General features: G+C 39.5%; 1 protein-coding gene across 2 annotated transcripts in view; it reads left to right on the forward strand.

Annotated features, from left to right (window-relative positions):
• MAP3K1 (mitogen-activated protein kinase kinase kinase 1) overlaps positions 1-12,658 on the forward strand; it is a 63,719-nt gene that overhangs the window by 30,050 nt on the left and 21,011 nt on the right. Inside the window, exons 2-7 of one of the 2 annotated variants that reach the window (XM_080972258.1) lie at positions 3,004-3,154; positions 4,200-4,406; positions 5,565-5,759; positions 6,200-6,316; positions 7,208-7,356; positions 11,679-11,800. In XM_080972258.1, the coding sequence (XP_080828384.1) occupies positions 3,004-3,154; positions 4,200-4,406; positions 5,565-5,759; positions 6,200-6,316; positions 7,208-7,356; positions 11,679-11,800 (941 nt within the window). Of the gene's footprint in view, positions 1-3,003; positions 3,155-4,199; positions 4,407-5,558; positions 5,760-6,199; positions 6,317-7,207; positions 7,357-11,678; positions 11,801-12,658 lie in introns of both variants that reach the window. The other variant, XM_080972257.1, reaches the window with a different exon arrangement.

Here is a 12,658-nt window from a genome sequence, read left to right on the forward strand (position 1 = left end):
AACAACAACAACTATTATTATGTGCTTGGCACTTTATTTATTTAACATAACTCCGTTTTGCAACAAGATCGTAGACAAATGTGAATAACATGAAAGATGTTACATTGCCAAATGAAACTTAAAGACCTTGAAGCTGTGTTCTCACTTGTATCCAGTAGTGATGTTGCTTTCTGTCTGCTGCCTTTGTTTTGGTTCTGAAGTTCAGATATTCAGAAATTGACCGCTTGCATACTTGGATGAACATGCAATTTGAATCTGAGCATTTTGAATCTGCAACATTGAAGGTCATTCTTGGTTTCAGATAGACAAGCTGTAAAAATAATTTTTATTATCTATATCTGAGAGAGAACTCTTTTCAGCCGGTAATTCCCACCTCCCTTTAAATAACTGTTATATTTTGTGTAAACAAGAACAGATTGGATTTACTGTCACATGAGAAGAAGCTAGTTTCTGTTGGCATTTTTTTAGAGAGGGAGAGAGAGAGAGAACAAGTAAAGATTGTGAAGCTTTCACTGCTAGAGTACATTGTTAATAAATGCTTGTCCAAGTACTTTTTTATATCGGCTGAGAAGTCAACAGTGGACATGAGAACACACGGAAGAATGTGGTTGAGTCTTTGGCTGCCTTAGTATCCTTTTTGCAAAGGATTTTCATGGTGCAGTATATCAGATCTCATAGAAATACAGCTGTAATTTTATTTTAGTTTGCACTGGAAGAATATCTAGCATATTCTTTCTAGTTATATTGATGGTAATCCTAATATTTCAGCAATTCTTCCCCCAATAGTAAAATGTGTCTATTATGTGTAGATGCACTGAGTACCCAGGTCAAGGAAGGAATGGATTCCTTTATATATTAGGATGAGAGATACAGGGAAATATTATTTTTTTTAAAGATTCCAGAAGCAAATTTTGTGGATATGATTTTCTTTTTGAGCCATCCTGAAAAGAATCAAGTGGCGTAAAGGGGATGCAGAGGAAAGAGGAGGAAGTTATGTTGTAGCCAGTGTTAGAAAATCTAGGAACCAAATGGCTCCTGGGACCTAGGGGTTGCGGGCACCAAAACAGAATATCTAGTCGCTATTTGGGGTGGGGGTGTCGGCAACACTTTTATTATTTTCATAAGCATGAACTAATACACAATTCACATAAGTGACACATTGTTAATATCACATTTTAAACAGAAATTGTTAATGCATGTTTAATTTGGTGTTTACAATAAAAATATTGGTACCATACTTCAGTTTTCAAAACACTCTACTCTTTATTGTTAAACTCCTTAGCATATTGTCTATCCTTAACATATACTTTGAGGCTTCAAAGTACATACATTTCAGTAATCCTTGAGTGTCAGCCAGGTGCAAAAAAAGGGCACCCAGACTTTTTGAGCTGCTCGCAAATAGAGAATCTTCAGGTGCAAAATGTGCCTGGCTTCCTGCTAATTTTGAACCCCGGTTGCAGCACCTGTGAACCAATATGTAACATTTGTTTATCTCGGACAGGTGTGGATATTGATGCTGTCTCAATACCATTGCTTTCAATGGGATGTTCCTTTGGATGCACATCCAGAATGTGGATGAGGATTTGCATCCACATTTTGGAGGCATTCTAGATGCACATCCCACTGAAAGCAGTGCCGCTGTCATAGGAGACATCCATACTCAGGTGCATATTTGAATGCACATCTGTTTCCCCCCTCCAGTTACTGATCTAGCCATATATATATATATATATATATATATATGGGGAATCTAGCTTCCATACCTGTATCTCCTTAGTATAAAGTAAATGGTGAAGATGGAGAATGAAAAGAAGAAACATCTTTGTCTTTGTCCTTCTTTCCCCTCTGATTAATAGTGTGTATGCATCTATCCATCTATCTAATATCTATATATAAAGGGCACACATGGAGTTGGGGGGGAATGTAACAGAAGGTTCAAGCAAATACAGAATCATTCTTGAACTTTTTGGGTGGTCGGGGAACTTTGCAGCATTTAATATTTTAATATATATTGCTGTACCCCAACTGGTTGCTCAAAGTTAAAAATGGCAAGCTGTTTTGTGTCCCAGAGTTGTGAAACAGTAACAAGAATGTCGCTCATGATTTGCTTTTGCCATTTAGTAAGGTGTGTGTGTTTGTTCATGTATAAACTAAAATTTGTATATAAATGGGTAGGTGCATTTGAGGCTGTTTTTTGTGCAATCATTAATCTCAAGACTACAGAGCATCAGTGATGATGGATGCTGACAATGATTGCTGCTGTGGTTGATTATGGGGTTTTTAAACTTCAACTGATGTAGTCTATACAAACAGTGACTTTCATCATGACTATGGTAGTTTATAATATGGACAAACATGGAATATAAATTGATTCTATATTTGGCAGAGGAGCAGCTGATACTTAAGTACATTAACTAGTTCATTTTAAGTAGTTTATACTTTTTGAGTGGCAAGAGAATTCTATTTTCAGATGTGCAGGAAGATTGTTATTAGCTTAGGAGTGGGTTTAATTAGAGTCACCGTTTTTAATCATGGTCTTGTTGCTTCTGTTAATCTTACCCACCCACCATCCTAAAGTCCCGGGGCAGGTTACAGCAATTAAAGCAGAGTGTTAAAACAGTTTAAAATAACTTAAAATCACATGCACAATTCATGTCAAAGGTTGTTCAGAAACTTCCTGTGATTGCAGCCCCATGTCTTAAGAACCATGTGTTTATTATCAGGCTATGGTAGGTCAGTAGCTTGAGGGAATTCTTCTTTTTTTTTTTAAAAGGTCTACTAAAACAGCTTTTCTTTCATGCTTGATGTTTTGTATTTGGAGTAGATGCATTCCAAATAACGGGGTAGCAGAATGCCTGCATTAGTTTAAGAGGTTTTCATCTGTTGCTGAAATCAACCGTTTAGCAATTACAGGGGGAGTAAAATATGGTGGTTCAAGGGTTAAGCATGCCACTGTGTTTATTGACAATCACATTTATGGCCTCTGCTTTTTCTTCACTGTAGTCGTGACATGGAGAATAAAGAAACCCTCAGGGGGCTGCAGAAAATGGATGACCGCCCAGAAGAGCGCATGATCAGGGAGAAACTCAAGGCAACATGTATGCCTGCTTGGAAGCATGAATGGCTTGAAAGGAGGAGTAGGAGAGGCCCTGTGGTAAGTAATGCTCCAGAAAAAGGCACTGGTGTTTATGCTTTTAAAAAGCCTGATTGCTGATTCTTGCACCGCAGAACCTTAGTGTTAACATCTGGGTATCTCTTGTCTTGTAATTCCTCTTGATTAATTTCTGTGAATTGCTGATTGCGAAGCTTTAAATTCCTAACAATGTACAAGTCTACTGCATATTGTGGAAGTCAACTCCAACTTACATTTGTATTGCTCAAAATAACTACAACACTGCCCTCTATCGTTAGCATTTTAAATTTACTCTCTTGGAGGGGAAAAAACACATATTCATATTCATAGCCAGCAAGCGTAAAAAATAAGGATCTGGCAAAGGTGGCGGAACTATTTTTTAAAAATATTTTGTATACTAACATCCTGGTCAGGCAGTACACAATGAGAAGAGCAAAGGTGAGGCCTTACCAGCAAGTTTTATAATGTGCAGAAAGGAATAGGAAAGTGGGCTGTGCAGTGGAAGAAGAGAGATACTCACCACTTTTAACAGACATTCCACAAAAATATGATTTGATAAATATGGCAGTTATATAAAGAACTGTTTTATTAGTAAACAGCCAAGAAGGGTTTGGACTAACATTTCTCATACTGCAAGTCACCCCTAACTATATGGCAAACTTCTTTTCCAAAACTGTGTGATATCACTTTGCCCGCAGTTGCAAAAGAAAAGCTTTTTCAAGCTTTGAGGCACTTTGGAGTCCTTTAAAAAAAAAAAGTTGTTTGTTTACCCAGTAGTGAAGGTTACAGTATACTTCTTTCCAGGTATTCAGACCTTGGTTACCAAGACTACCAATCCCCCATATTGGATCTGGCAGGTTTTCATTTTGCCAGGTGAACATCATCTGCCTGGAGCAGACGTTCTTTTGACTTGAAATAGAATCTCATAAGCACTGAGAATAAACTAACAGGTTTTGGTGTGAATCCAGTAAATATTTGTATACCCAGAACTTCACTGTGAATCTTTTCTTTTCTTTTAAGAAGACCTTTAGGTAACCATAAATCACTTCATATCTTTCTTGAAAAGGTAGTAAAACCAATACCGATAAAAGGTGATGGCTGTGAAGCAAACAAAGCAGCAACGGAGCCTGTTTCTGAGGGACAAACAAGTGCTACTTCACCTACTCAGAAGGGGAGGCGGAGCCCTTCTCCTAGCAGTTCCTCTTCATCCTCATCTAGGGCGGTTAAATCGGAATCACCAGGTGTAAGAAGGAAAAGGTTATCTCCTGTGCCTGTAAGTTAAAAGCTCTTATGCATGGGTTGGCAAACTAAGGCCCAGGGGCCGAATCCGGCCCAATTGCCTTCTGGATCCGGCCTGTGGATGGTCCGGGACTTGTTGCGTGGATCTGATTCTGATCATTCGGGCTGCTCCATTCCCCACACACCGCGGCGGCGGCGCCTCCTCCCTCCCTCCTCCTGGCTTCTCCCCGCCCTGCCTAAAGGAGGAAGGGGGCTGGGCTTTGTTGGTGCCAGCCCCTCTCCGGAGCCCTTTTGCGCGCCGCTCATCATCCTGCTGCCGCCCCCTGCCGCTCACAAGACACAGGAGCCGTGGTTGGCTGAGCGCCCCTCTCAAGCGGCCATTTAAAGCAGCCCCTCTCCAGAGCCCTTTTGCATGCTGCTCATCGTCCCTCATTCTCTCCCCCCCCCAAATTATAGTCCGGCCCCCCACAAGGTCTGAGGGACAGTGGACCGGCCCCCTGCTGAAAAAATTTGCCAACCCCTTCTCTTATGTGACAGGGTATAGCCTATTGCCATGATATTTCAAGTATATCTACTCCTGTCTATCCATTTTGGTAAGCAGGGGAGATCCTGCTTGCAGGTCTTGGCACCAGCTTAGGTTCAGTTGGCAGCAACTACATAGATGCTGGGATTTCCTACCCAAGAAGCTCAGGCTTCATCCCTGATACTGTAGTGCATTATTGAAGTCCATTTTGTTCCAGCAGATTTTGGAGCAATGGATGTTTTGATCTGACTCCTTTAGTTACATTTCTGTGTCATTGACTGTTTTACCTGCTATCTTGTGTCTATTGCTGCTACTACATTTAATATTCTTTTAAAAAGAAACTTAATGTAAGCCTCTACAGGTGTCTTCATTCTGAACATGAAGGGGATGGCGTGGGTTTAAAAAGTAGTAGCCATAATTTGAATAACGTCTGAGAATACTAGCATAGAAATTTTTATTTTCTGCAATTGTTTGGAAGTGATGGTATCATTTCTGTACTATCAAAATATGGTGGGTAACTAGTAGATCACAAGTTCTTCCTTTACAACTTAACAGATATGACAGACACAGTGGGCAATGTAAAACATTTCTATATTGGGAGAGTGGAGGTTGAATTCCTTTGGCAACGTTATTGGAAGCTAATTGAAATAAATCGGTTATAAGTTTCAGAGTGGACGAATAACACCACCACGAAGAGCTCCATCTCCAGATGGCTTCTCACCATATAGTCCTGAGGAAACAAATCGGCGGGTCAACAAGGTCATGAGGGCCAGATTGTACCTCTTACAGCAGATAGGACCGAATTCTTTCTTGATAGGAGGAGACAGTCCAGACAATAAATATAGGGTATTCATTGGGCCTCAGGTATGAATTGCATAGACCCAGTTTTATTTTTAATTATAAAGTACACTAATTTGAGAAGATTAGAAGTTTGAGAAGAAGTTGTAATTACTATTGTATGTTCAATAGCACACTGTAGTACTGTTTTCTAGTGTGTGTTAATTTCTACCTGTAATGAGTAAGCATTAGAAGAAACACCAGCTAAGCATAAATAGTTGTATTCGCTTCAGGTTGGTTATATCTGAGAACAACATAGATTGTTTGCTCTGCCATAAATCATCCATCAGCCCATGGAAGGATAGCTGTCAGAAATAAACCATGCTTATAACAGATTTGTTTTTCTAAACAGATTTGTATTTTCTAAATACAGAAGTATAATCCTAATAACGCCTTATTTAATATAGTAACTGGTGTCTTTTGAAAGAAAACAGTCATAATAAGCACACGAAAATCTTTGTTTACAGACCTGCAGCTGTGGGCGTGGAACATTTTGCATTCATCTCCTATTTGTTATGCTTCGTGTGTTTCAACTTGAATCTTCAGATCCAATGCTCTGGCGAAAAACCTTGAAGAACTTTGAGGTAGTGTTATCCTGTCTCTTCTATCATGTATATACAATGGTTGCTGCAAATACATTAAAGCTGCTAAAATTTACTATTCAGAAATCACACTGTAGTGCTGTTTAAGTTTTGCTAGAGTTACTATGTTTCTGAAATCTCTGTTAATAGCCAACGATACTACAGTAACATCAAATAAGTTGTTTACTAAAAAATTCTCCACCAATAGCCCTCTAATAGCTGGAGGTTAGTGCTTGCTTAATAGAGTGGCCTACTAGGAGTGGGAAGTGGAATACCATGTTCCTTCTCCACAGCCCTTTCCTTCTTACCTTAACTTCATCAGTAATGATATTTAACAATTCTTAACATGGTTTCTTGATTTAGCTGATGTCAGTTGTGATGCATCTTGCAACCATGGTGGACAGTGATTGCAGAGTTTCTTAAACATCAATCACATGTGCTCCACCCTAAAAGTGGAGGCATGAAAATAAAGCACGTAAAATCAGGAACACACTTCAAGAGAATAGGACATCAATATCTTCCCCGCAATTTCTTCTGTTCCTTCTCTGCTTCTACTTAGCAATGTAGATAGATGCAGAAGCGCTGTTAGCTAATGTTAAATTGCAAGACTTTGCTGGTTATGAAAGTGCATCCACTAAGGATCTGGTCAAAATTCAGGATCTATGTCCACATGTCTTAAATGAAGTGGTTTTAATTTTTTAACGTGAGGTGTGATTTTAATTGTTTATAAGATGGATCCAACCAATCCCCTCTTGGTGGTGGAGTAGGAAAACTTTTTTTTGTTCTGATATTACTGTGATTTCAATTGCAATTAAAACTTTATTTCAAATTGGACATCAGCTTCCAGGAATTAACAGCATAATAGCTACTGTTAATGTTTTCTTCTAATGTTAGGTTGAAAGTTTGTTCCAGAAATATCACAGTAGGCGTAGCTCAAGGATCAAAGCCCCATCTCGTAACACCATCCAGAAGTTTGTCTCACGCATGTCAAATTCTCATACATTGTCATCATCTAGTACGTCTACATCTAGTTCAGAAAACAGGTTAGTAATTCTTCTAAAGAAAATAAGTAGTGTTCTTCGAAATCTTCCCCTTTTCACAGGGAAAGTGTTGCTTTAATTTGTCACATGAATTTTATACAATTCCAAAAGGGTAGCTGTGTTAGTCTGTTGCAACAAAACCATTGCAAAAGACTCCTTGTTCTTTATATAGCATGATCTAAGTTACAAAAGTTCTGGTATTTATTGTTTGAATGTTTGGGAACAATATTTTTTGTGTTGGCTAGCCAAGTCTGCCAAAAAGCACATTTTGAAATGGAAGTTTGTTGCCCTTTAGTTGCAATATTATTTTTTGTTAAGAGCCTAGTATATATTAGGTGCTTTATGAATGCACCAGTGACTTCTGAAACCTAGTGGGATCTTGAAGAGGATCTTTCACCTTTGGAAAATGAAACTTCATTTTAAAATTTTGTGTAGCATCAGAATAATTAATTGGACAAGGGATTATCAACTTGTGGAATGAATCTGGTTTTACCTGGCCCCAGTAACCTTACCAGATTTTAATCAAGCTACAAGCTAGAAATTTACTCTCAGGAGAAAAGAGAATATTTAGAAGTTCTTTGAAATCAAACTTTGGATCTAAAGAAGCACAAACTGAACTCTGTTCATGGTGCATTCCCCTCCCCCTCACTGTAGTCCATTACAGTCCTCAGAAGATGCTCCCAATGCTCGTGAGAACCTCCAGAACTGCAAGGGATGTGGCACAGTGCAAGGGGACACTGGAAATGGAGGACACCTTGCACAAGTAGAATTGCCTTTCCATTCATGCTAGGAATTCACATCTAATACTGTGCCAAAACACATGCCCTCTGTTACTGTGAATTCTTTGCTCCTTCATAGCAAAGCCTTTATTTTTTGTGCCTAACCTTTCATTTTGGGACAATTTGTTGGAAACGTCTTCTTAAACAATGGGAATTTACATTTTGCTTTTTTTGGTATGAGAACATCTCCAGCTTAAATATGAAAAGTATATATTCACCCCTTAATTTGGGTGCTAGGCTTTTGTGGCTACTGTCCCCTCCCCACTCACCATCACCGTACATGACACTTCACTGAGTACCATTAGTTTTTTAAAAAAGCAAATTCCTGCCCCCAAGATCTTAATGCAAACTGGAAACAGGGAAGTAGCTTCAGTTGGGGATGAGGAGCAAGGGGCTAAAACATAGATCCTATCAGAAGTGTTGGGTTTGAAAGAATCAAGAGATGTTTGCCCTGGAAAGGGTAGCTGTTTTATGTAGAAATCACAAAGTGATTTTGTGTGTGAGTGATTCATCTAATGCAGGGGTGTGGAAATCTGAGGCTCTCCATTTGACCCCTGGGACTTTACCCTGGTTACATCAGCTGTGCTTTGCACCTTCCTTGAGTGTTTTTACTTTGGTGGAATGTTACCTTGAATTCGAATAATGCTTCCTGCTGGCATAAATGGAGGACAGAGCAAGGTCTACAAGTGTGTGTAAAAGTTAGCCTACTGTACACAAGAAACACTTACATAAATTGGTCTGCTCACTTTTGCCTCTGATCCTGCCTTCCATTGACATGTAGCCTCCAGAAGGGAATGCAGTCCCTGGGATGAAAAAGTTTCCCCATTCCTATTTTAGTAAATCTGGCAATAGTAGAAATATTTACTGCGGATGATGAAATGCAGTGAATTTTCTAAATATATGAGGAGTGGGAAGCATCCAGCTCCCTGGCCAGATGTGGCCTAAAATATCATAAATTTGACCCCAAACCATGGCACCTTTCCCCTGTGGAACTCTTTATTGTGCAGCCAGTCATTGCAGAAATCCCCTTTGCCAGCATAGAGCTGGCAAGGCTCCTTGTGCTACATTTCCCAACCACCTGACAACTGGTTGGCTGTGGAGTGCTTGGAAAGCTCTGTGCAAGAGACTCCGGCTGGTGCTTAGGACAATCCATCCTGTCAAATCATCTGTCCCCAACTTTGCATTGGGTAGATTAGCTCTGAAAACTGCAGGGTTTTGCACGCACGGTTTGAAAAATGCTTCAGACATTTTCTAAAACAAAATTTAAGTTGGACCATGGGATGGGGACATATAAGATATAACAATCTGGCCAATTGGGCCAAAGAGGTTCCCCACCTTTGGCATACATATATCAAGTTTCTTTTTGGCCATATGTGTATGTAGTAACTAAAGTAAAGTTAACCTCTCTTCCTGGTCTTAGTAGGTCCATAGTACTTGGGCTTGAAATGCAACTAGGCTTGGTAAATTACTTGGCTGCAAATCTTTTCTTAACTGTTGGGTCACCTTGGTGTATCTCAAGAATGGCTAGCCTGTGGCCCACCAGATTTTGCTAAATTACCACCACCATCATCTCTGTTAGTTGATGGGAGTAGTGGTGCAGCAATCTCTGGTGGGCTACAAGTTAGCCTCCCCTGGTGCATACATTGGGTAGTTCTTTAGAAAATATGTTCTGTAGAATTCTGTTCTTACATTTTGACAACTTGTTATCAGTATTATTTTGAAAGTAGTGTCATAGAGTATACATACTGTTTTTAAGTTATACGTGCTATTTGTTACCTCGGATGATTATGTACCCATAAAAATCCACAGAAAACTATACAACCTCCATTTGTGCCAGTCATTTGGAGAGCAATATTCTTTATTGATAAATCATGTTCTGCTTATCAGTCATGAGCTGAAATTTTATTCCTCCATGTAGTGCCCAGATTTTGAGCTTTTCGTAACAGATGGCTTATAGAGAAAACAAATTCTGTGTACATCAGAAATAGAATAGGCATATTTCCATTATCATTTTGCTTATCTAGATAGTTCTTAAAAGGTTTGAGACTGTTGAACTGGACATAAAGGAATTTATTCCATATTTAGTTTTTCTAGGAATATCTGACTTAAGTGTTGGGTGACTTCAATATTGGCACTGACCAAATTGTAAGTTTCCCTTGTTTCATTTTAAAAAACAAGAGACCTGAATTAGCCACTAATTCAGTCTTAACATGGCACCAGTTCTTATTACCATAGAACCATAGCAAGTGCTTTCCGGTAGCTTCTTCACACGCCACTTCATTAACTTCTAGATGGGAAAACAATGTCATTTGCCCCACTTGTGTAGTTATTCCATCTAGATATTGCCAGAGTACTGTGGGAAGAAACCACAGGAATGCCATTCTGGCACCACTACAGTAGCCTAAGTGTGGAATTAATAGGTTTTGTTTATTTGTTTGTTCATTGGCAAAACTTTCTATACCAGCAACATTTTTTAAAAGAAAAAATGGCTTTGACCAACATAATACACAATAAAATCACATTGATAAAAAATACAGGAATACATGAAAAGAAATCAGTAGATTAATATAGTATATGATCATAGCTGGATCACCCCCAGGGAAAAAGCATGGGTGAACAGGTAAGTTTTAAGTAGGTGCCAATACTATAAGAGCCTGCCTGATGATAATTGAAGGTACATTCTAAAGGGCAAGTACCACAACACTAAAAGCCCTGAGCTGTAAGATGAACCTGTTTCTGAGATCAAAGCTATTAATATCCAGAGCCTCTTTACCAACATTTCCTACAGAATGATGTATCTGTTCTAGGACTTGCTATATAACCACAGGTAATAGTTTTCATTTTGATACACTGCAAAGTATGGCTTCAAGATAGAGATTCGTCCATGGAAGGCTTTAGGCAAAAGGTGACTTTCCTGCCACCCCTCCCCCCAGCAGTCCCCCCCCCCTCCCTGAAAATCTTATCCTAAGGGTCCCCAGGCCAGGCTGAATGGAGTGGGTTGTGTAGGAGATTGAGGGGAAAGAGGGAGATGATGGGAAGTTATGCTGAGGCACCTGAGGTTCTTCCAACCAGTCTTTCCATGACCCCCACTTCCTCCAAATCCCCCAGACCACACACCCCCTTGATTCAGCAAACTCTCATGATAATTGTGGCTGCATGTTGGGGCAACTGCTGTAGGAGAGGAAGGGGACACTTTCTGTCCACCCCATTTTGCTGGCTGCAGTTTGTTGACTTTTCCATGTTACTGTTGTAACATACAGTTACTATTGTAACATACATTACTGAAGAGTAATATATAAAACAATACGTCATGCACAATGTAGAGGCAATTTTGATCAGTTACCTGTGTGGTAAATGTAATATGTGAGCAAGCACTGGAATTTACTGTAAACAGTCGCACTGAAAGGTCAACTAGTCACTTGCAGCATGATAGAATGCACCCCAATAAATATATATTGGGACCATTTTTTGCCCTGGAAAGAGGTATAATAATGTAAATTAAAATATTTACTCCTTAAATATTGGTACATGTTCTTTTAAAAATAGTATCAAGGATGAAGAAGAACAGATGTGCCCCATTTGTTTGCTAGGCATGTTGGATGAAGAGAGCTTGACTGTCTGCGAAGATGGCTGCAGAAATAAACTTCACCACCACTGCATGTCAATATGTAAGTCACTTGTGAAAGTAAATATATGCCTGCATCACAGATGTCAGTACTTCTACTTCAAATAATGAATATCAAAAGGGACATTTGATATTAAGGAATGAGAGTATGCATAAACTGGGATGTTAGAGGAGGAATCTAAGTGAAGTACTTTTCCTCATATAAATGTGAGGTAGTATTCCTCGGAGTTTTAAGTATAAAGGATGATAAAAAGGTAAAGGTACCCCTGACAGTTAAGTCCAGTCGCAGACGACTCTGGGGTTGCGGCGCTCTTCTTGCTCTATAGGCTGAGGGGGCCGATGTTTGTCCACAGACAGCTTCCGGGTCATGTGGCCAGCATGAGTAGGCTGCTTCTGGCAAACCAGAGCAGCGCACGGAAACGCCATTTACCTTCCCGCCAGAGCAGTACCTATTTATCTACTTGCACTTTGACGTGCTTTCAAAGTGCTAGGTGGGCAGGAGCTGGGACTGAACAATGGGAACTCAGCCTGTCGCAGGGATTCGAACCACTGACTTTCTGATCAGCAAGCCCTAGGCTCAGTGGTTTAGACCACAATGCCACCCGCGTCCCTATATAAAGGATGATAGAGAAATGCATCTTGGTAGCTTTTGTGTCTTGAAAAAACCTCCCTTACTATGAATGAAAGAGAAGAAAATAATTATAAATAAGAAAATTAGTAACCTGTAGTTTTAACTGAGCTGATCAATCAGTTTCAAAGAACTGAGCAATATTGTGATATTAGCCCAGAAACTTATAAAATGTCTAAAATCCAGAAGTAATAGGTCTTTAGTTTCTTGTCTCAACCATAGGGTTGGAGGTATAGATATATATATTTTTAAGTGGACAGGTATATAGAGCTG

Source organism: Podarcis pityusensis (assembly GCF_964106645.2).
Source record: "Podarcis pityusensis genome assembly, chromosome: 11".
In the NCBI taxonomy this organism is placed as follows: Eukaryota; Metazoa; Chordata; class Lepidosauria; order Squamata; family Lacertidae; genus Podarcis; species Podarcis pityusensis.